General features: G+C 44.3%; 1 protein-coding gene across 6 annotated transcripts in view; it reads right to left on the bottom strand.

Moving 5' to 3' along the window:
• The window catches only part of USP2 (ubiquitin specific peptidase 2), a 102,996-nt gene that overhangs the window by 30,345 nt on the left and 47,846 nt on the right, over nt 1-24,805 (bottom strand). For all 6 annotated transcript variants that reach the window (XM_088455824.1, XM_088455823.1, XM_088455822.1 and 3 more), the window contains 3 exons: nt 23,099-23,149; nt 21,075-21,195; nt 3,753-3,864 (listed from right to left, as the gene is read on the bottom strand). In XM_088455824.1, coding sequence (XP_088311950.1) covers nt 3,753-3,864; nt 21,075-21,195; nt 23,099-23,149 — 284 coding nt within the window. The remainder of the gene's footprint in view (nt 1-3,752; nt 3,865-21,074; nt 21,196-23,098; nt 23,150-24,805) is intronic.

Genomic DNA, 24,805 nt, shown 5'->3' with positions numbered 1-24,805 from the left:
CTGTAACACACGTAAAGGTTAACAGTGACCTTGTGACTTATACTGGACAACCTAAGAAGCTTGGACCAGCTTTCTGGTAACTAAAAAGAATTGGACCTCTTTTTGGAAATATCTGTGTACACCCTTTTGGATTTAAACACCCATCCACACCATGGACATCTGAGGGCTCTGAGTGCAGCATATGGAACTGTATGACAATAGGACCATCCCTCTACTGGTGTAAGGACTTGGTAACTATACATCTACTGGACAAAAAACGTTTTTCTCAAATTTAGATTGATAATATCTTGCATATATTATCCGGAAGCATATATAGGAACAGGCACCGTCCAATTCAAATAGTCTATTGGAAGAAGTTTATTGCTCATTTTAAATAGTGTTATATGTTTGTATATTTATTTTAATATTTTATTAAACTGTCTTTTTTCATGTCCATTTATGTATACTCAGTGATACATATATATTGTAGCACTGCTACTTTCTTTAATTGTATTTATCTTGATTGGCATTAAAATGGATTCCGATTAATAAGTAAATTATTAAACTGCATGTCAACACAACAGGGCGCTTGCAATTATTCAGAAGGGCAATTATGTAAGACAGACTTATGATATAAAATACTCTTACTATGCAATCAGATTAGTGGTTATTACTATTATTAAGAAACACTTGTCATTTATGTGTTTGTGCTTTTCAATTTAAAGTTTCCAGAATATATGTGACTATGGCATAGGCTGTAATTAGTGAGGGCTGTTTCTGAATGTAGCTTGTTCCTAGATTCAACATGTAACATGTATTTATGAAATGCAAATCATCCTTCTTCTTATGAGATTTATCAATATGTTAAGGATAATTCTTAGTTGGAGACATCGCAGCCGTTTTTTCACGTGGCTGCCTGCGTACTGCGTTATAGTAATACAAGAATCCGCCTGTGTATACTAATACTCAATGCGGCTGCATGTGGAGGCCTATCCCGCCCATTGTCCTCACATCTATAGCTGCAGCCATCTCGCCCCATGCTGGGTACAAAGGATCTGTCCGAAACAGACATCAGGGGGTAGATTTACTAAAGCTTCTAAAACAGACAAGTGGTAGTGTTACCTATAGCAACCAATCAAATTCTAGCTAACATTTCTCTATTGCATTCTAGAAAATGATAGACAGAATCTGATTGGTTGCTATGGGCAACACCACCTCTTGTCTGTTTTAGAAGCTTTAGTAAATATACCCCTAAAACTCTGTCCACTCACTGCAAACAAACACTGGGCCTGATTCAGACCCGCTCGCGAGCGCTGAGCACTCGCAAGCGGGTCGATGGTGCCCTAGTGCACATGCACATGACGGAGGGAGCTCCGTCGTGCGCATGCGCGAGACCCGAATAACGACGGGGTAGCCGTCGTTACGGGTCTCGCACCAAAGGGGGCGTGCTGTCGATGGTGAGTGACAGGACGCCCCCTTTGGTGGGCGTGCCGGGGGCGTGGCTGTCAGACGGAGGCGTTCCCTACCGTCTGGGTCCGGCCCCACTGACATCACTAGTGATGTCAGTGGGAGTGATTTTGGCTCAGGGCTTGCAGTCACCAAGACCCTACCGCAGGGTCTTGTCGCAAGCCCGATGGTCGCGATGGTCTTGACCATCGCGACCATCTTTTTGGCCGCTCGCATATGCTGTGGGTGGTCACCCACAGCTATGCGAGCGGCCAGGAGGCCGCTCCAAGTTTAGGTAGGAGGGCCCTGATTCAGAGCGAGCGCTCTGGTCAGAGCGTCCGGCTCTGAATCAGGCCCATTGTCTGAAGTCCAACGGCACTCCCCCGAAGCAGATCAGGTCATTGCAATTGCACGGTCGCCTCCCGGTTACAACCCAGAAATTCCCATTTCAAAGACAGCGTGGTCTGTCGAATAGCGGATCAAGCCGTAGGCACTAACGAACGCTCTCCGTGTGCTTAAGTCTGATTTGGGAAATGCGCAGTCACCTATCTCTTTCTATGGCGCATGCGCAGTGTGCCGAAGTCAGCGAGATCAGTTCTCATCGCCACTTTGTATGCTGCATGTTTGGACCATTTCACTTATACAAGCATTCCTGTGGGAAGCATTTATGTGCTGTGATTGATTACACTTTTGTTAAGTGCATCTACAAAGTGAAAGACCTTAATCTAATAATAAGGACTACTGTGAGTAATCTTATGGCAATTTCCTCCAATTTTATTAATTGTATCTATTATTAATTCAGGATAAAGTAAGATGATACATAAACTACAATATATGATCCGAATGGAGCTATTTTAATCCTATTTTCATTTATTCGTGGAATGGTTATTATTATTGTGATATCTGTTTATTTTTGACTTTTCATTTTGTTGATGAAGATTTTGGGCCCGATTCTCCAGTTGGTTGCGTTGCACTGGCCATGTGTCGCGATGGCTTAGAGATGGCAATCGCAGTCTGTATTTGTATGCAGAGTGATTGACCGTCAGCGTGCTTTTATAGGAGGTATCGTGGGGGGTGACTGGCCAAACGCAGGCGTGTCATAAGCTTTCTGTGGGTGTGTTGCAGCCGGCAACTGCGACCTTCCATGGTGTAACCGATGCTGTGACTTTGTAAGCAAGCTACATATTAGAGACGGCATCAGCGGGCGTCTCTGTACACATCCCAGCGGCTGCGGCATTAGCATATTTTATCAGTAAAGCTGCGTACAATGATGCAGCCACAGCGGATTTAGCATCCACCTATGAATCAGACACTATGGGCCGTATTCAAATAGGGGCGAAAAGGCCGTTTCTGCGTAAAAGTATCGCGGATGACGTCATTTCGCCATGCGAAAACTTATCCCCGTATTCAATTCTGAAGACTTTTCGTCGGTGCAGAAAGTCAATGCATTGGAATCGGCGAAAAGGTTTCGCCTATGAATAGGTGTCGAAAAAAAGTGCAGAATTAGAGTTTTGGGGTACAAACTTTGAAAAAAAAAACCTGCACCCTTGGGAGTCCCCCAAAGATAAACTGCGTAAAAAAAAAAAAGTTTAAAAAATACTTCAGATCACCCCAAAAAAGTACTTTCATTTTGGGGGTGAAAAAGTCCAAAGTTGGAAGACAAACTGAAAATCTAGCAAAATAGACTCCAGGGGGCCCCCAAGTATGCCTCAGGTGTATTTAAGTTTGCAGGTGCTGGCGGCAGGTGGATTTTTTAAGTTTTTTAAAACTTCACTTCAGCAACTTTAAAATATACTAGCACCCATTTTCATGTACCCAAAATTTGCTGGGACTACTTATTTTCAGCCAAAACACCCCTGCTAAATGCTATTCTTCACCACATATGCAAAGATGCTAATTAGCAGCTATTGAGATCATTTAAATACCCCAAATACCTTCAGCAGGGCTATTCGGGGGTATCTATAGTGATCCCCAATGTCAGTGCATCTTTTGGGTGGTGCCAGGCTGAATTCCCCAAATCTGACAGTACTTTTTGCATGTTAGTGTCGCCGGTTCCCGTTTTCGCTGATTTGTAATTGATTACGGGGATAAGCGGGAACGAGCGTGATACTTTATCGCATTGAAAACCAGTGATGTCGGGACTTTTCTCGGCTAATTGAATATGCCCCTAAGTGTGATATTTTTTTTTTTAGCACTACAGATAATTGTATGTACAGTATTCATTATTAGCAGTGCTGGACAGATAATTTATACAGTAACCACTACTGTCACAATAAGCATTTGTATATTTAGTCCCAGCCAGAAGAATCATGAACTGTGCCTCTTACTTGTATCCCATGAAACGTGGAGCGTATCTTTGAATCTGGGTCTTAAATTCCGAAGGACTCACTACCTCATTGGCTGAGCTTGTCCATATTGCTTGGAGCAGATGTGCAAACTCTAGGCAAAAGAGGGAAGGGAAAGAAAATTACTGGGTGCACAATTCTGTCTGGATAAAGGAGAGAAAATAAAATCAGTTCAGTGAATGTACATTTTTTTTTATTTGCATCATTTAAAGTCAGTGTTTCACATGATAAGGTGCGTATATAATAGCTGTTACAGCAGATTACCTAAGCCTTGGAGAGTGATAAAGCACCAACCAATCAGCTCCTAACTGTCATTTTTCACATTTTCCACTTTATCGCCAAGTCTTAGTACATCTCCCCCTAAATTAATAATGATGAGTCGTCTGGGTTTTATTTGAAATCAATTATCTGTCCCAGTGTATGTCTCTAGCAACGCATGTCAGTGCTTACATGTATTTTCTAGGTGTGCCTATGACTCTTCCCACAGATTGTTCTAATTACATTTATTTCTTACAATAGCAGCTTGTCCTCATCTGTTTACTACAGTCAATGACTCAGACTGAAAACAGACGCAACGTAACACATGGAGTGCATCAGACAGTACTGTACAACAACTGGTGAAGAAATTGTATATAATCTAAGCTATGTACTGTAGTTTTTTACATACGTCATTACAATCTTCTGACATCACTGCTTCAAATAGGTGTTTCTGCACAACATTCATGTTTTTATAATATACATTATATACACACTCTTACAGATGGGCCAAACGCTCATACAAAGTCAGACAAACTGGGTGAGTAAGAGAGAAGAGCTGACTGTTATGTCAGGATGAGCAAAAATATAAACACAACGAAAACAGCCAGAAATTCACAAATGAAAAATATTGTTTGACAGGATAAAAAGAAAATAACATAAAGACATTTAAAATAAAATCTGTTTGTAAATACAATATGAAAATGCATAAAAAAATACCATAAGTCTACAGATAATAAAATAATACAATAATAATGTATTATAGCCATTGGTGGATTTTACCTAGGGGCTGTAGGGCTTCACCATGCCAGTAAAATCCGTCACCTCAGTGAGCCAGCTGTAGTCTGTGACTACGCTGTGACTGGCAGTGGCTTCCCATTGGAAGTGCTACCTGCCAATCACACACAGGACAGGCAGTCCCAGGGGAGGTGTTTTTTGCCCTCTGGGACTGCCAGTCTGTGCAGCCCTACCCAGCTTCTTCTTCTAGGGGCTTCAGGACCCAGCCGCCCTGGACTACTGTCTCCCGCAGCACAGGCAGCGGAAACCCCCCTCATCCAAAGTAGGAGTCGCTGCTGATTACAGCCCTGAATGACAGCAACCTCAAATAATGGCAAGGATTACAAGTCATGACATTGTATGCCGTCTTTTTGAGAGATTGTTGGAGTTAATGTCATAGTGGGATTTTCGGAAGGTGGGGATGCGGGAGGGTGGGTTGGTGGGTAGCGTGTTATTATACCTTTGCCCTCTCCCAGCCGCTGTGTAATACCGGAAATCACAACTTCACACAGCGGGGTAGAGTATAAAGGTGCATACACACACAACGATTTTTTGAACGATTACCGTTAAACGATATCGTTTAACGATAATCATTTGTAAAAATCGTTCACTTTCTGAGTCAAACGATGAACGATTTTCATTCATGCGCGTTCACGTTTGTAGTTCAGTCAGACTTGTCAACTCAACGATTTTCAGTAAGGGAATATGCAAAAATCGTTTGTAGTTCTAAAAAATCGTTCATTACATTTAAATGAACATAGTAAATGAATAACTTTAGTCAACGATTTTAGTTCATATTTTCAAGGGAGAAAATAGTTTACTAAAATCGTTCATTAACTAAATCGCTGTGTGTATATGCAGCTATAGGGTTATATTTACTAAAGTGAGAAGGTGCATACACACACAACGATTTAGTTAATGAACGATTTTAGTAAACGATTTTGTACCTTGAAAAAATGAACTAAAATCGTTTACTATAAAGTTGTTCATTTACTATGTTTATTTAAATGTAATGAACGATTTTTATGAACTACAAACGATTTTTGCATATTAACTTAATGAAAATCGATGAGTTGACAAGTCTGACTGAACTATAAACTACAAACGTAAACGCGCATGAACAATAATCGTTCATCGTTTGACTGATTTGTTTTAGGGGAACTGCTACCTTGGGATATACAGGACTTGTGCTGGGGTACTCACTCACTCAAAAATAAAACAAAGCTCTGAAGCTCACCTCTCCTCCTCCCCCCCCCCCCCCTCTATAAGAGGAGGGTTTACATTTAGAGAGCCCATGATGTGGGGGGCCTTCCTTAGTGCTATTTAGAGCAGTAACATATTTTTACTTTACATTTATTTTGATTATTTACGAACACGCATAGGACAGTACCAACAACATTTTGGAGACACTGTTAGATTGGGTAGTACCGTTCGTTTCAAAGCTGTTCCTTGTGTAGAATCAGACAAAGCTGTGCACAGAACTTTCCATCCAAAGCTAGCTGCTTTAGGAAACAAACACATTGAGGTGGCAACATTTTGTGAAGTTATGGACAGAGGACCCGGTGGCTGTCCTACAGAGCTGCTTTGCTCAAGGCCATATGCCGCGACGCCAAGGAGGCGCTTGGCAATCTGTCAGACATGATCTTTCCAGGAACCGGCTTTCCTGAGAGAGAATACAACTGCAAAAATAGCAGCAATAATCTATTTCGTAATGGTCTGTTTCATTACTGGCAAAGCTATTTTTCGTGCACGGTAGAGAACAAACAGCCGATCATCAACAGGTGTTTTTGTCCACAAAATTGCTCTCACTGGATGCTGGATGGTGGCCAAACACCCAGTCTGTTACCAACAATAACTCCAAGATTAAAGCCATCTAGTTCACATTTTTTCCTCATGCTGTTGTTTGGTCTGAATAGAAACTGAACCTGCTTGTTTTCATGCACTGAGTTGCTGCCACATTTTTGGGCTGATTAGATATTTATTAGGGGTGAGCGGGTTCGGATTTCTGAAATCCGAGCCCCCCCGATCCGAGTCCGATCCGAGTCAGGCTCGACTTTTCCCGCCTGACTCGGATCTGAAATCGAGGCAAAACGTCATCTTCCCGCCTTCCGAGTCTCGCGGGTTTTGGATCCTATATAAGGTACACACGTCGGCGCCATTTTCTCACTCGGCTGTGGACAGTGAAGAGGGAGGGTGGGAGTTAGGGCTGTGTAGTGTAGTGTAGTGTAGTGCTGCTGTTGTCCACTACTTCAAAGTCCATAGGGGCTGGCTGTGTTGTGCTGTGCTGCTGTTGTTAATAGGGGCTGTGTCCACTACTTCAAAGTCCATAGGGGCTGGCTGGACTGTGTTGTGCAGTCAGTTCTCCATAGGGGCTGTGTCCACTCCAAAGTCCTGTGCAGTGTCCCAGTCCTAAAGGAGTGCTGTAGTGTTGTCCAGGGGGTGCTCTGTCCATCAGGGGTGCTCCCCCCAAGTGCTAAAAAAATAATATATTTTCTGTGTTTGTGAATTGTGTGCGCAGTAGCCGCACGTGCATCAACAAAGTAGTGCCAAGCGCGCGCCTGTGTCATAAGTAAAGGGCCGGCTGGCTTGACCGTTAAGGGTGCTGTAACCCCCGAAAGTACACTCCAGTCCAAACCAAAAAAAAATTATTTTCTGTGTTTGTGAATTGTGTGCGCAGTAGCCGCACGTGCATCAACAAAGTAGTGCCAAGCGTGCGCCTGTGTCATAAGTAAAGGGCCGGCTGGCTTGACCGTTAAGGGTGCTGTAACCCCCGAAAGTACACTCCAGTCCAAACCAAAAAAAAAATTATTTTCTGTGTTTGTGAATTGTGTGCGCAGTAGCCGCACGTGCATCAACAAAGTAGTGCCAAGCGTGCGCCTGTGTCATAAGTAAAGGGCCGGCTGGCTTGACCGTTAAGGGTGCTGTAACCCCCGAAAGTACACTCCAGTCCAAACCAAAAAAAAAATTATTTTCTGTGTTTGTGAATTGTGTGCGCAGTAGCCGCACGTGCATCAACAAAGTAGTGCCAAGCGTGCGCCTGTGTCATAAGTAAAGGGCCGGCTGGCTTGACCGTTAAAGGGTGCTGTAACCCCCGAAAGTACACTCCAGTCCTAACCAAAAAAAAATTATTTTCTGTGTTTGTGAATTGTGTGCGCAGTAGCCGCACGTGCATCAACAAAGTAGTGCCAAGAGTGCGCCTGTGTCATAAGTAAAGGGCCGGCTGGCTTGACCGTTAAGGGTGCTGTAACCCCCGAAAGTACACTCCAGTCCAAACCAAAAAAAAAATTATTTTCTGTGTTTGTGAATTGTGTGCGCAGTAGCCGCACGTGCATCAACAAAGTAGTGCCAAGCGTGCGCCTGTGTCATAAGTAAAGGGCCGGCTGGCTTGACCGTTAAGGGTGCTGTAACCCCCGAAAGTACACTCCAGTCCAAACCAAAAAAAAAATTATTTTCTGTGTTTGTGAATTGTGTGCGCAGTAGCCGCACGTGCATCAACAAAGTAGTGCCAAGCGTGCGCCTGTGTCATAAGTAAAGGGCCGGCTGGCTTGACCGTTAAGGGTGCTGTAACCCCCGAAAGTACACTCCAGTCCAAACCAAAAAAAAAATTATTTTCTGTGTTTGTGAACTGTGTGCGCAGTAGCCGCACGTGCATCAACAAAGTAGTGCCAAGCGTGCGCCTGTGTCATAAGTAAAGGGCCGGCTGGCTTGACCGTTAAGGGTGCTGTAACCCCCGAAAGTACACTCCAGTCCAAACCAAAAAAAATATTATTTTCTGTGTTTGTGAATTGTGTGCGCAGTAGTCGCACGTGCATCAACAAAGTAGTGCCAAGCGTGCGCCTGTGTCATAAGTAAAGGGCCGGCTGGCTTGACCGTTAAAGGGTGCTGTAACCCCCAAAGTACACTCCAGTCCAAACCAAAAAAAAAATTATTTTCTGTGTTTGTGAATTGTGTGCGCAGTAGCCGCACGTGCATCAACAAAGTAGTGCCAAGCGTGCGCCTGTGTCATAAGTAAAGGGCCGGCTGGCTTGACCGTTAAGGGTGCTGTAACCCCCGAAAGTACACTCCAGTCCAAACCAAAAAAAAAATTATTTTCTGTGTTTGTGAATTGTGTGCGCAGTAGCCGCACGTGCATCAACAAAGTAGTGCCAAGCGTGCGCCTGTGTCATAAGTAAAGGGCCGGCTGGCTTGACCGTTAAAGGGTGCTGTAACCCCCGAAAGTACACTCCAGTCCTAACCGAAAAAAAATTATTTTCTGTGTTTGTGAATTGTGTGCGCAGTAGCCGCACGTGCATCAACAAAGTAGTGCCAAGAGTGCGCCTGTGTCATAAGTAAAGGGCCGGCTGGCTTGACCGTTAAGGGTGCTGTAACCCCCGAAAGTACACTCCAGTCCAAACCAAAAAAAAAATTATTTTCTGTGTTTGTGAATTGTGTGCGCAGTAGCCGCACGTGCATCAACAAAGTAGTGCCAAGCGTGCGCCTGTGTCATAAGTAAAGGGCCGGCTGGCTTGACCGTTAAGGGTGCTGTAACCCCCGAAAGTACACTCCAGTCCAAACCAAAAAAAAAATTATTTTCTGTGTTTGTGAATTGTGTGCGCAGTAGCCGCACGTGCATCAACAAAGTAGTGCCAAGCGTGCGCCTGTGTCATAAGTAAAGGGCCGGCTGGCTTGACCGTTAAGGGTGCTGTAACCCCCGAAAGTACACTCCAGTCCAAACCAAAAAAAAAATTATTTTCTGTGTTTGTGAATTGTGTGCGCAGTAGCCGCACGTGCATCAACAAAGTAGTGCCAAGCGTGCGCCTGTGTCATAAGTAAAGGGCCGGCTGGCTTGACCGTTAAAGGGTGCTGTAACCCCCGAAAGTACACTCCAGTCCAAACCAAAAAAAAATTATTTTCTGTGTTTGTGAATTGTGTGCGCAGTAGCCGCACGTGCATCAACAAAGTAGTGCCAAGCGTGCGCCTGTGTCATAAGTAAAGGGCCGGCTGGCTTGACCGTTAAAGGGTGCTGTAACCCCTGAAAGTACACTCCAGTCCAAACCAAAAAAAAATTATTTTCTGTGTTTGTGAATTGTGTGCGCAGTAGCCGCACGTGCATCAACAAAGTAGTGTCAAGCGTTCGCCTGTGTCATAAGTAAAGGGCCGGCTGGCTTGACCGTTAAGGGTGCTGTAACCCCCGAAAGTACACTCCAGTCCAAACCAAAAAAAAAATTATTTTCTGTGTTTGTGAATTGTGTGCGCAGTAGCCGCACGTGCATCAACAAAGTAGTGCCAAGCGTGCGCCTGTGTCATAAGTAAAGGGCCGGCTGGCTTGACCGTTAAGGGTGCTGTAACCCCCGAAAGTACACTCCAGTCCAAACCAAAAAAAAAATTATTTTCTGTGTTTGTGAATTGTGTGCGCAGTAGCCGCACGTGCATCAACAAAGTAGTGCCAAGCGTGCGCCTGTGTCATAAGTAAAGGGCCGGCTGGCTTGACCGTTAAGGGTGCTGTAACCCCCGAAAGTACACTCCAGTCCAAACCTAAAAAAAAATTATTTTCTGTGTTTGTGAATTGTGTGCGCAGTAGCCGCACGTGCATCAACAAAGTAGTGCCAAGCGTGCGCCTGTGTCATAAGTAAAGGGCCGGCTGGCTTGACCGTTAAAGGGTGCTGTAACCCCCGAAAGTACACTCCAGTCCAAACCAAAAAAAAATTATTTTCTGTGTTTGTGAATTGTGTGCGCAGTAGCCGCACGTGCATCAACAAAGTAGTGCCAAGCGTGCGCCTGTGTCATAAGTAAAGGGCCGGCTGGCTTGACCGTTAAGGGTGCTGTAACCCCCGAAAGTACACTCCAGTCCAAACCTAAAAAAAAATTATTTTCTGTGTTTGTGAATTGTGTGCGCAGTAGCCGCACGTGCATCAACAAAGTAGTGCCAAGAGTGCGCCTGTGTCATAAGTAAAGGGCCGGCTGGCTTGACCGTTAAAGGGTGCTGTAACCCCCGAAAGTACACTCCAGTCCAAAGCCAAACCAAAAAAAAATTATTTTCTGTGTTTGTGAATTGTGTGCGCAGTAGCCGCACGTGCATCAACAAAGTAGTGCCAAGAGTGCGCCTGTGTCATAAGTAAAGGGCCGGCTGGCTTGACCGTTAAAGGGTGCTGTAACCCACAAAGTACACTCCAGTCCGAACCAAAAAAAAATTTATTTTCTGTGTTTAGCCGCACGTATATATCAAATCGATATAACATAAATGGAGGACCAAACTTTCTCCGATAAAAATAAAATAGAGAAAGATCAAGAACCACTTCCTCCTAGTGCTGAAGCTGCTGCCACTAGTCATGACATAGACGATAACATGCCATCAACGTCGTCTGCCAAGGCCGATGCCCAATGTCATAGTAGAGGGCACATACAATCCCAAATGGCAAAGTTCAGGAAAATGACCTTGAAAAAGACATTTAAATCAGCTGAAGAGAAACGTAAACTTGCCAATATGCCATTTACGACACGGAGTGGCAAGGAACGGCTAAGGTCGATCCCTAGTATGTTCATGACTAGTGGTTCAGCTTCACATGACGATGGAAGCCCTCCTCCCACTAAAAAAATCAAAAGAGTTAAGCTGGCAAAAGCACAGCGAAGAACTGTGCTTTCTAAGAAGATATCACAAATCCCCAAAGAGAGTCCAAGTGTGGTGGTGGTTGCGATGCCTGACCTTCCCAGCACTGGACGGGAAGAGGTGGCTCTTTCCACCATTTGCACGCCCCCTGCAAGTGCTGAAAGGAGCACCCACAGTCCACTTGCTGATATGCAAATTGAAGATGTCACTGTTGAAGTACAACAGGATGAGGATACTGGTGTAGCTGGCGCTGAGGAGGAAGTTGGCGAGGAGGATTCTGATGGTGATGTGGTTTGTTTAAATCAGGCTCCGGGGGAGACAGTTGTTGTCCGTGGGATGAAAAAGCCCATCACGGTCATGCCTGGGCAGAAGACCAAACATTCCACCTCTTTGGTCTGGCAATATTTCTATCCAAATCCGGACAACAACTGTCTTGCCATATGTACCATATGTAAAGGTGAAATAAGTAGGGGTAGGGACGTCAACCACCTAGGAACATCCTCCCTTATACGGCACCTGCAGCGCGTTCATAAAAAGTTACTGTCAAGTTCAGAAACTTTGGCTCAGACCGTAAGCAGTCCAGGGACACCTAAATCCCGTTGTCCTGTTGTATCCAAGCGCCTGCAAACCACACCGTCAACTCCCTCCTCGTCAATTTCCTCCTTAGTCAGGATCGGAAGTAGTCCTGCAGGCCATATCACTGGCATGACTGACTCTCCTATCCGGGATTCCTCCGGAGGATCCTGCATTGCTACGCCTACTGCTGCCGCTGCTGCTGTTGCTGCTGCTGCTGGGAGTCGTTCATCATCCCAGAGAGGAAGTAGGAACACCACTACTTTTACTAAACAATTGACCCTCCAACAGTCCTTAGCGAGGAGGATGAAGTACGACAGCAGTCATCCTGAAGCAAAACGTATAACTGAGGCCTTGACTGCTATGTTGGTGTTAGACGTGCGTCCGGTATCCGCCATTAGTGCAGTGGGATTTAGACAATTGATGGAGGTAGTGTGTCCCCGGTTCCAAATCCCGTCTAGATTCCACTTCACTAGGCAGGCGATACCGAGACTGTACAGAAACGTCAGAAAAAGTGTCCTCAGTGTCCTGAAAAATGCCGTTGTACACAATGTCCACTTAACCACGGACATGTGGACAAGTGGAACAGGGCAGACTAAGGACTATATGACTGTGACAGCCCACTGGGTAGATGTATCACCTTACGCAGCAACAGCAGCAGCGTCACCAGTAGCAGCATCTCAGAAACGCCAGCTCGTTACAAGGCAGGCTACGCTGTGTATCACCGGTTTCAGTAAGAGGCACACCGCCGACAACCTCTTAGAGAAACTGAGGGAAATCATCGCCCAGTGGCTTACCCCACTTAGACTCTCCTGGGGATTTGTGATATCTGACAACGCCACCAATATTGTGCGGGCATTACATCTGGGCAAATTCCAGCACGTCCCATGTTTTGCTCACACAATAAACTTGGTGGTGCAGAATTTTCTGAAAAGCGACAGGGGCGTGCAGGAGACGCTTTGGGTGGCCCGAAAAATTTCTGGCCACTTTCGCCATTCAGCGACTGCGTGCCGAAGACTGGAGCGCCAGCAAACACTCTTGAACCTGCCCCGCCATCACCTGAAGCAAGAGGTTGTGACGCGGTGGAACTCAACCCTCTATATGCTTCAGAGGATGGAGGAGCAGCAAAAGGCCATACAAGCCTATACATCCACCTATGACATAGGCAAAGGAGGGGGTATGCACCTGACTCAAGCGCAGTGGAGAATGATTTCCGTGTTGTGCAAGGTTCTTCAGCCCTTCGAACTTGCCACACGTGAAGTCAGTTCAGACACTGCCAGCTTGAGTCAGGTCATTCCCCTCATCAGGCTTTTGCAGAAGCAGCTGGAGAAAGTGAAGGAGGAGCTAAGACGGAGCGATTCCGCTCGGCATGTGGGACTTGTGGATGAAGCCCTTCATTCGCTTTGCCAGGATTCCAGGGTGGTCAATCTGTTGAAATCAGACCACTACATTTTGGCCACCGTGCTCGATCCTAGGTTTAAAGCCTATGTGGTGTCTCTCTTTCCGGCCGACACAAGCCTGCAGAGGTGCAAAGACCTGCTGGTGAACACACTGTCAGCTGAAGCGGAACGTGACACGTCAACGGCTCCTTCTTCATTTTCTCCCGCAACTGGGGCTGCCAGGAAAAAACTTAGGTATCCTAAGCAACCCGCTGGCGGTGATGCAGGGCAGGCAGGACCAAGTTTGGACATCTGGTCCGGACTGAAGGACCTGGCAACAATTTCTGACATGTCTACTGTCACTGCATATGATACTGTCACCATTGACAGAATGGTGGAGGATTACATCGGTGACAGCATCCAAGTAGGCATGTCAGACAGTCCATACCTGTACTGGCAGGAAAAAGAGGCAATTTGGAGGCCCCTGTACAAACTGGCTCTATTTTACCTGAGTTGCCCCCCCTCCAGTGTGTACTCCGAAAGAGTGTTTAGTGCAGCCGGGAACCTTGTCAGCGAAAGGCGTAGGAGGTTGCTTCCACAGAATGTGGAGAAGATGATGTTCATCAAAATGAATTATCAGCTCTTCCAGGGAGACCAGCCTCCAGAAGGTACAGAGGGACCTGTGGTGGTGGATTCAAGTGGGGACGAGTTAATACTTTGTGAGGATGAGGATGTACACACTGAAGAGGGTGAGGAATCGGTGGATGAGGAGGATGAGGATGACATCTTGCCTCCGTAGAGCCAGTTTGTGCAGGGACACATTAATTGCCAGCTTGTTTTGTGGGGGCCCAAACGAACCAATCATTTCAGCCACAGTTGTGTGGCAGACCCTGGCGCTGAAATGATTGATTTGTTAAAGTGTGCATGTCCTGTTTATACAACATAAGGGTGGGTGGGAGGGCCCAAGGACAATTCCATCTTGCACCTCTTTTTTTCTTTGCATTATGTACAGTTTGGGGCCTAGTTTTTCTAACTGCCATCCTGCCTGCCACTGCAGTGTCACTCCTAGATGGGTCACGTGTTTGTGCCGCCCACTCGTGTCGCTTAGCATAGTCATCCAGCTACCTCGGTGCAACCTTTTGGACATAAAAACACTATTGTGAGGTGTGAGGTGTTCAGAATAGACTGGAAATGAGTGGAAATTAAGGTTATTGAGGTTAATAATAGCATAGGAGCAGAAAAACCTACAAATTCTGTGATTTTAGCTGTTTTTATGCTTTTTTTCAAAAAAATACAGATCCAAAACACAAAACCCAGAACCCAAAACACGGAAGGGTGGTTTTGGCAAAACCAATCCAGATCCAAAACACGAAGAAAGATCCAGATCCAAAACCAAAACACAAAACACGAAAAGTGGCCGGTGCACACCCCTAATATTTATATTAGAGAGCTGATATACAAGTGCACCTAATACCGCATCCACTGAGTCTTCTTCACACTCAGCAGCCATGCAATTTAGGCTCGCTCGGTTAGGGCTTGGGGCCTGATTCAGACCTGTTCGCTATCTGCGTACGCTCACTAGATGCGTATGCAAATTTGTCAAAGTGACGCCATGGGAAGCGATCGCTCGCCAAGGCATAAGCACGCCCACCATGTCTTAGCGTGCGCCCACTTTGTCTGAGCGTACGCCCAATCGCACAGGCAGAGCCACCCACCAGCAACACGTCATCTCCAGGAAGTGTATTAAAACATTGGTACATGGAGCACCATCGGATGCGAACGCAGTGCTTGAGGTAGCTTTACCCTACCGCAAGCATTGCGAGGAAATCAGTGTAAAAAAAAGTGACGTGTACTATGACGCTGCCTGTTAATTATGCACGCCTCTAAAATGGCGTTGAAACACCCAGGCACGCCTGCGATCGCATCTCCACTCCCCTGTTATTAGTGTCCTGCCTCTGTTACCACCCACAAACGGCCTCTCCTATCACTCATTACCCTGGGCTGCCTTTGCTGGGTGAGTGAGGGTTGCTATCGCAGTGTGTAGTTCGCACACGCGCAGAACAAAGCGTGCGCATGTGCAAAGCATCGGGCCGCTTGTGAACGCACAGCGCGAGCGAGCGGCTCTGAATCAGGTCCTTGGTGTAAGAGGGACCCTGAATTACAATTTATGATTGGTGTTTTCATTTAGTATTTTTTAATTATTTTACCTGTTGTTTGAATTATAGTATTAATAAATATGTGATATTTGATTCTGGTTCTATTAACGATTTAAGATATGGTGGATTTCCATTGCAGTCAGTGAGCGAAGTGCCCGGAGAGTGAGCAGACCGGGTATCGGAATGAAAGATTCTCAGATCACTTTATGAAAGTAACGAGCTTACAGATGTAAAAATGGGGTTGGGTACGGGATACCGGCGCTCAGGTTCCGGGCGGTCAGAATCCCGACAGGGATAGGATACCGACACCTGCAGGTAAGTATCCTAACCCTATCACTACACCTACCCATAAACCTAACCCTCCCTCCTTACAGCCTAAGCCTTTCGTCCCCCCCACAGTCTAACTTTAATTCTCCCCTAGGGCCTAACCCTAATCCTAACCCACCCCCCTCCCCCAAGCCCCAATACTTACCGTTGGGTGCCGGCAGTCACTGGCGCCAAGATTCTGACTGGTGTTGGGGTTCCGGCGCCAGCATTCGGAGCACCACCATCCCAACTGCCGGGATATGAACTACATCCTGTAAAAATGACCCACACCTTCTTACTCTACAGCAGGGGTCTTCAACCTTGGCCCTCCAGCTGCTGTTTAACTACACATCCCAGCATGCATTGCCATAGGTTTAGCATGCTGTTATATAAAAAAGGTAGCAGTGCATGCTGGGATGTGTAGTTCCACAGCAGCTGGAGGGCCAAGGTTGAAGACCCCTGCTCTACAGCATTCATTCAGTGGTGGCTCCAGAGGCAGGGCTACAGCGCAGTCCAAAATTCAAATAGAGGAGTCACACCAACTGCCAGTGAGTCCCAGCCGACGATGTTTGGCAGCATTTGGAAGGGGAGTTGGTGTGGCTCCCTTATTTGAATTTTGGATTACGCTGTAGCCCCACCTTTGGAGACGTCACTGGCATCATTCCTGGCCAAACTGCCTCCTCCTTCCGCAGCTGCTTAAAGCCTCGTTGCCATTTTACTTGCACTTTTTACTCCCATTTTTACTCATTTTGATATTACTGTATGAAATTAGGAAAAGCCCTCTACTAATACAGCAATGGGTATGGTAACCCTAGAAACCAGCTTTAAAACTGCGTTTAAAAAAAATCCAGTGGGTATGAGAACTAACGCATTTAAAAAATCTGTCACAGACTGACACTGTCATTAGGTGTTACCTGTCCCCTTTCAGTGCCAGTGGATATTGCAATTTGCCTCACTCACATGAAAGCTTTAGGATATTTCCTTATATGTGCACTAGCATCAGCAAATCTGGCTCATTAAATCCATGAACATTCTTCTTCTGGATGAAAGCGGCTCCGGAATTCTTATAATGGTCCTAAATCTCCCAAATATTATTCCAGTCTACATAGTTTGTTAATCTTATCTAAATAGCAGGTCATCGTAAATCAAAGGATACCCAATGAGCAGCAATCATTAAGTGGCTGTAGAAAAACTTATTATAGACTGTCTCTATGAACATAAAGATTGCCACAAAAATCTATGAATGATTTACAGCATTTTATTACTTGCTGGTAATCTTTATACCCTATGCCATTTTAATAGCTCCACTGTTAACGTTTACAGTTAGTAACTTGCTCTGTTGTAAGGTGTGTCACAGGACTTTGCAGGTGACTGGAGCTACTGTACCATGAGGTGTTCTTTTGTGGATGACCTCTTGGAAACCAGGCTTCACCGGTTTCATGCCTTGGAGCGTCTGCTCAGATAACCCTGATTTTTTTTACAATTGTGTGCAGCTAATTTTAAAGCTGATACTTTTAATAAATATTTGATCATCAGTATTACACTGTGGCTTGTGATCGATATCTAGGTTGGCAGGAAGTGCTCTCACTGAAGGATTGAGTGGGACCCTGTAAGTTATACGAGTATACTTGTTATGCCTTACATTTCCTAAACTGATGTATGTCCAGAGACTATGACATAAGCTGCATACACAATCAACGATTTTGTTATCAACGATTTTCTGAACGATTTTCTGTCAGATTATCTATTTTTTGAAAGTGTAATGAACGATTTTTGCATATTCCCTTAATGAAAATCGTTCAGTTGGTCAGTCTGACTAAACTACGAACATGAACGCGCATGAACGATAATCGCTCATCGTTTTAACTCAAAAAGTGATCGATTTTTACAACAATTGAACGATAAATATCGTTAACGATAATCGTTCAAAAAATCGTTATGTGTGTATACAGCTATAGGTGTTAATGGTTTAACAGTATGTGGGCCTTCTTGTCACTTTTGTATCAGGTTTAATGTCTGTACTCACATTCGGCACTAGTTGGGATGCATAACAAGAATTAAACCAAAGCTATCAAATATACACAGAAGTTGATTTTGGTGCTTAGGCCCTCATTCAGAGCCGTTCGCTATTTGCGGTCGTTCGTTTAAAAACAAGGGGTGGCTATTCAAATGATCCGTACGCACATTGTAGTCTGTTCACACCTCTAAGTCTGAACGAGCGAGCAAAACATACGCTCGTTTATTTGTTAAAAACGCCCCCTGGCCGCTCGCATCCTACGTCATGTCCGCTATTTATTAGATTAATCGAGTACATCGACCAGCGTATGAACTGCTCGCTATTCTTGTGGTTGGTGTTTGCTACCACAAATTTGCGAGCAGTTCTGGCTATAAAATAACCCAGTGACGTGAACAATGACGCTGCTGTTTTAAATATACACACCCATAAAACGCCCGTTTTGACCTTTAAGCACGCCTGCGTTCGGATCTCCACTCCCCATTTTCAAGCACCTTCCCCTGTTACCACCCACATACGCCTCATTCTGTCATTCAAAATAGCAGGCACTCGCTATATTGCGTACCAACGATTTTTGGCCGCACTGACTGGTTCGCGCATGCGTACTAAAAACCGTACGCATGCGCAGATGTGCAAACATCGCTCGGAACGAGCGTACTGCCGCTAACGATCGGCTCTGAATGAGGGCCTTAATTTTGACACAGAACTCTCCAGAAATAAATTTACCCGTATGAAAAATTCTGTAAGCCCCGGACCTTAAAAATCGGCCAAAAATTTTTTTCTTCAAAAATCCCCAAATTCGGTTTAAAACTTTCAGTAAACCTTAAAAAACATTTGCTGTGGTGACAGAAGTTGATTTTGGTGCTTAATTTTGACACAGAACTCTCCAGAAATAAATTTACCCGTATGGAAAATTCTGTAAGCCCCGGACCTTAAAAATCAGCCAAAATTTTTTTTCTTCAAAAATCCCCAAATTCGGCTAAAAACTTTCAATAAACATTAAAAAAACATTTGCTGTGGTGACAGAAGTTGATTTTGGTGCTTAATTTTGACACAGAACTCTCCAGAAATACATTTACCCATATGGAAAATTCTGCAAGCCCCGGACCTTAAAAATTGGCCAAAAATTTTTTTCTTCAATAATCCCCAAATTCGGCTTAAAACTTTCAGTAAACCTTAAAAAAGATTTGCTACGGTGACAGAAGTTGATTTTGGTGCTTAATTTTGACTCAGAACTCTCCAGAAATAAATTTACCCGTATGAAAAATTCTGTAAGCCCCGGACCTTAAAAATCGGGCAAAAATTTTTTTATTCGAAAATCCCCAAATTCGGCTTAAAACTTTCAGTAAACCTTAAAAAACATTTGCTGTGGTGACAGAAGTTGATTTTGGTGCTTAATTTTGACACAGAACTCTCCAGAAATAAATTTACCCATATGGAAATTTCTGTAAGCCCCGGACCTTAAAAATCAGCCAAAAATTTTTTCTTCAAAAATCCCCAAATTCGGCTAAAAACTTTCAATAAACATTAAAAAACATTTGCTGTGGTGACAGAAGTTGATTTTGGTGCTTAATTTTGACACAGAACTCTCCAGAAATATATTTACCCGTATGAAAAATTCTGTAAACCCCGGACCTTAAAAATTGGCCAAAAATTTTTTTCTTCAAAAAACTCCAAATTCGGCTTAAAACTTTCAGTAAGTTACCTGTGTGCACAGTCTCATCACCGCGTCTGTCGCCGGATTGGTTTAATTATGGACGCCCCTAAATTGGCATCCCAACGCACAGGAACGCCTGCGTTCGCCCGACCACCCCCCGTCACCACCCACAAACGGAACTTCCTGTCAATCAGTATCGGAAGGGGTCTGCGTACACGTTGCGCGTAGTCTGCGTACGCTTACCCGATCGCTCTGGCTAGTTCGTACACGCGCAGTGCGATGCGTTCGCATGCGCAGTACGGAAACACCGGGCAAGTGCGTGCGTTCTCTCCTGTGCGTTCCTTGCTGAATCAGGCCCTGAGGCTGCAGTGTTAAAGATTGAAAAAACATCCTCTGGTGTAAGCAACATAAATCTATATATCCATCTTGCCTTGTGTCAATGGTTTAGGACACTGGTGGTAGTGTGATGGTAATGGTGGACACATTAGGCTCCTTCATACCAATTGATACAGCCATACAGCCTACTTGCGGTTGACCATGTACATCTCTTTATGGCCACAGTCTACCCACTGTCCAATGGCTTCTTTCTGCAGGATAATGCATCACATCACAAAGTGTGCGTCATCTCAAGCTGGTACCACAATCATGACAATAGATACAGAATACTCCAATGACCTCCACAATCCTCAGATTTCAATCCAATAAAGGCAGTGTCATGCTGTCTATGTGAACATTGAGCCCCTAAGGAGTGCTTTCAGCAAGTGTGTGCATTATATCATATGCAGCTCTAAGGGGGAGTTGTATCAAACATTGGAGAGAGATAAAGCACCTACCAATCAGCGTGTGTCATTTTAGAGACTGCGGGGCCCATTTATCAACGAGTTTTATCATACACAACGAGCTTTGAAACTCGTTGCGTATGATAAATGGTGCTCAAGCCAATCAGCTCCTAACTGTCATCTGTTTCAAACAGCTGATTGGCTGGAGCACCATTATCATACGCAACGAGTTATAAAACTTATTGCGTATGATAAAACTCATTGATAAATGAGCCCCTGTGTTTGATTGGTTTGTAATTTACCTCTCTCCAAGTTTGCAAATAAACTACATTTATTCCAGACTTCTGTAAGTGCGTCAGTCTTTTTATGCAGTTTGTTTTACTGACAATGTTTATAATTTTCTACATGCTGTATGCATACCCTTTACATAACACAAATGTTATGCTCCTAATATACCAATTGCTTCAGTACTGGTCAGGTCTGCCAGGAGATCTATCAAGCCTAGGCCCTAGGGGACGTGGCCCCTTTGTGTGTGGGTGGGGCCACACCTTGTTGAGAACACCGCGGCCCTCATTATAGGCTGAGTGGCACACTGAAGGAGGCGTGGTCACAACATTTTGGGATTGCTGGTAACAACTCCCCTCAAGAGGGACATCCCTGGTAACAGTGTTGCTTTGATAATATAAGAATACTCAATTTGAAAATAAAGTTGTAGATAAGAATTTTCAATCTGGTAAAATGAGTTATGATAAGAGGGCTAGGCATCCATTGGAATCATGTGCTTGTATAGAAGATCTACTGTATGTATCAAGTATCTCCTACCTTTCATAATTGCAGTACTGCAGGTCTTCGAATTTAAGTCTCGTTGATATGAATTTTGCAAACAGTAGTCTCGAAGATCCTTAGTATTACTCAGACACTGGAGGATGGAGTTCATGAAGCACTGTTACACAAAGAAAGACAAAATAGAATGACTTAGAGCATGGAGAAGTCCCAGCAGCTTTAAGAAATGCTGAAATTATTAAATGCAAACGAACACTTAAAAACATGTTTAGAATACATATATTAATCACCAGAATATATAGACCAGTGTTTCCCAACTCCAGCCCTCAAGGACCCTAATAGTGCATGTTTTACAGATGTCCTCAGTACAGAGAAGGACTGGGGCTCCTGACAACCCTCTATGTGCGACCACAGGAAAAGGGGCGTGATAACGCCTCATGTGGGTGTGGTCATACTTCATGGGGGCATGCTGCATTTCATTTGCAATTAGGTTGTTAGTTAGGTTTAGGCTTAGGTTGTCTGGGTTAGGTTCAAGGTTAGTATAAAATAATAACCAAAAAAATCACGTCAATATTTTGGTATCGACATATTAAATGTCAACATTCTGAATATTGACCTTAATACATGCCTACATATTGACTGTTGACCTAAGTCATACCACACCTGATCAGTGTGCGCCTATACAAGAGCCTGCAGGATTACTCTATTCCAGAGGTTCTCAAATTCGGTCCTCAGGACACCACATAGTTCATATTTTCCAGGTCACCTAGCAGATGCACAGATGTAGTCATACATCTCTGACACATTTTAAAAGATCCACAGGTGGAGCTAATTATTTCACTTTTGATTCTGTGAGGAGACCTGAAAACATGTACTGTTTGGGGTCCTGAGGATCAAGTTTGAGAACCTGTGCTCTATTCACTATGGAGCTCAGTCTTTCATTTAAAAAAATATCCAAGTTCAATCCTACAGCAAAATCGCCAAATCATCTGCCAAATCGGAAACCTATTATGGTGCATACACACGGTCAGATATGTTAGATGAACGATGATCGATGAATGATTGAACAATTTAACGATTTTTCCAAACGATTTGAACTATTTAGACTGTATTACAATGAATGAAATCGACCAAATCTGACTGCAAACACATCAGATGTCAGATATCGTTACCTGACCATCGGGAACGCGCATCGATCATCGCTCCAGGGTCACATGTCAGATTTTCTGTCAGATATGAACGATTGAAGGTTTTTTAAAATAGTTATTGATCAAATCTGACAGAAAATCTGACCGTGTGTATGCACCAAAAACTGCAATTTTACTGTGGACATTTATTCCAACAATAAACAATGGGCCTGATTCAGACCCGCTCGCGAGCGCTGTGCGCTAGCAAGCAGGTCGATGGTGGACCAGTGCGCATACGCACGACGGAGCCGGCTCCGTCGTGCGCATGCGCGAAGCCCCGGATAGCGACGGGCAAACAGTCGCTCCGGGTCTCGTACCAAAGGGGGCGTGCTGTTGATGTTGAGTGACAGCACGCCCCCTTTGGTGGGCGGGCCGGGGGCGTGGCTGCCCAGATGGAGGCGTTGCCATGGGAACGCCTACCGTCTGGGGCCGGCCCCACTGACATCACAAGTGATGTCAGTGGGAGTGCTTTCGGCTCTCTTAGAGCCGAAAGCACTCTGGGGCTTGCGGCAATGAGACCCTACCACAAGGGTCTCGTCGCAAGCCCAATGGTCGCGATAATCTTGACCATCGCGACCATCTTCCTGGCCGCTCGCTATAGCTGTGGGTGGTCACCCACAGCTATGCGAGCGGCTAGGAGGCCGCTCTAAAAAAAACAGAAGGCCGGCCCTGATTCAGAGCGAGTGCTCTGTCAGAGCGACCGGCTCTGAATCAGGCCCAATGTACACCCTACTTACATTTATTTTTAAATATAAATTATACACAATTAGTGTTCCTATTTTAAGATAAAAAAACAAAACAATTTACTGTTATATTTCATTTTATACATCGTATCGAAAATAGTGCATGAACTATGGCAAAATAAAATATTGTTACCGTATTTCCGAGATTCCGCAGACCAACCAGACCTTGCACAACTTTAGAAGCCTGGAAAACAAAAAGAAGAAGAGAGAGACTGAGCAATCCGTTATGTATGTGCAAGTTCTATGCAGATGGCCAAGAAAACATACACTCATAAAAAGAAAGGAATCAATAAGTAAAAGGTAAAATATGGAGACAGCACACAAAGAGAGCGAATTTTCACCCAGTAAACCTCTCAAGATACGTACGGCTCAGAAAAGGCATCATCTGAGCCCGGTTTATGCTACGAATAATGCTGGGCATACACTCTACAATTATCTGTCAGATATCTGCCAAATCTGTCTGGTGGGAAGGAAAATCTGGTCCGTTTTCTAGTGTTTGGGAGCAAATTTCTGTTGTAATTTGCTCCCATACATTACCAGGTTTTCATTCCAACCAGCCAGATTGGACAGATAATTGTATAGTGTATGCCCAGCATTAGACCGATGTACTTACACTAATGTTTTGTAATAATTCATTGTGCTTACAAAATACATTAACATAAACACAACCTCTCTAATACAGCAGAAACAGCTCTCCGCCTCATAATGGAGGACAAAGTAAAAACATATATACTGTATATATGACAAATTCAGGCCTTTCAATTCGAAATGCTGTTGAACAAACATTTCAACTTCTAGGAAATCTTAGAACAAGCGACCCATGTCCTGTAAATGAAGAACAGAGGAGGAGGAGGGGGAAGGGGGAGGTTACGGCTACACCTAGCTGGTTTGTCACATCACAGGAAATATTTCAGGAATTTACTATCTTCTAGCAATTTAACTTGTAAGTGGTGATAGTGCATATCTTGTCATTCAGTATATTTAACCTATCTACTTAACACAGATTCTACAACCAGCCCCTGACCAAGCCTTTACCTAAATATGCTCCCGCACACCTACAGTATTTACTGTAAGCACTATTGAGCGGTGTCCTCTCCCCCCCCCAGGCTCAGTGTACAGAATGTTCCCTAACTGTGATCAAAGCATGTTCAGTTTGTCTCCCTAACTAACATACAGATTGGGCTGAGTTTGTTTGTGCTATGTAAATAAAATATAATATAATATCTGTCAGTCATTTCTGAATGATGGTGTAATATTTTGCTTATACAGTATATAGAATTACACACATGTAAGGACACGTGCACATGAGAAGCTCTCTAGATGTCTATGGCAGGAGAAACAAGGGAGCGCTGTTGAAAAAGTAAATGAAACTCCTTAGAACTCTGGGGGGTTAAAAGATTTTCATTCTGGCTTTGCAGAATTCCCACCGTCCCAGCTGGAAGTTGGAGTGTACCGGCCTTGGCAAGAACAGCACTGCCACCGTCCACAGTTCAAACGCTAAGAAGGACCAAAAGGTGGCAATGACAATGCTGCATTCTTACCTTGCCCATTCACTCTGCCAGTTCCAGTCTAGTAACAAGCACCGGACTTTCCACACAATGCTGCTTGTATTAATGCCAAGATATGGACATTACTTTGCAATTACTTGTAAACTCTAATTAACTGGCACATATATAGCCGGCACTTTGTTTCTATATTTAAATCCTTCCACAACTGCTCTTCATTCTTAAATAATGAAGTATAAGTAGTATGTTATTAATGTATACTATAATACATATAGTACATTCAGGTATACGTATTGTGAAAATAAATATTCAACAATTGTAACAAGACAGATTGA

This window comes from Taudactylus pleione, unplaced genomic scaffold, assembly GCF_031769625.1.
Source record: "Taudactylus pleione unplaced genomic scaffold, aTauple2 ptg000671l, whole genome shotgun sequence".
Lineage (NCBI taxonomy): Eukaryota > Metazoa > Chordata > Amphibia > Anura > Myobatrachidae > Taudactylus > Taudactylus pleione.
Note: the sequence above shows the minus strand (reverse complement) of the source record. Positions and strands in the feature narration are given on the sequence as shown.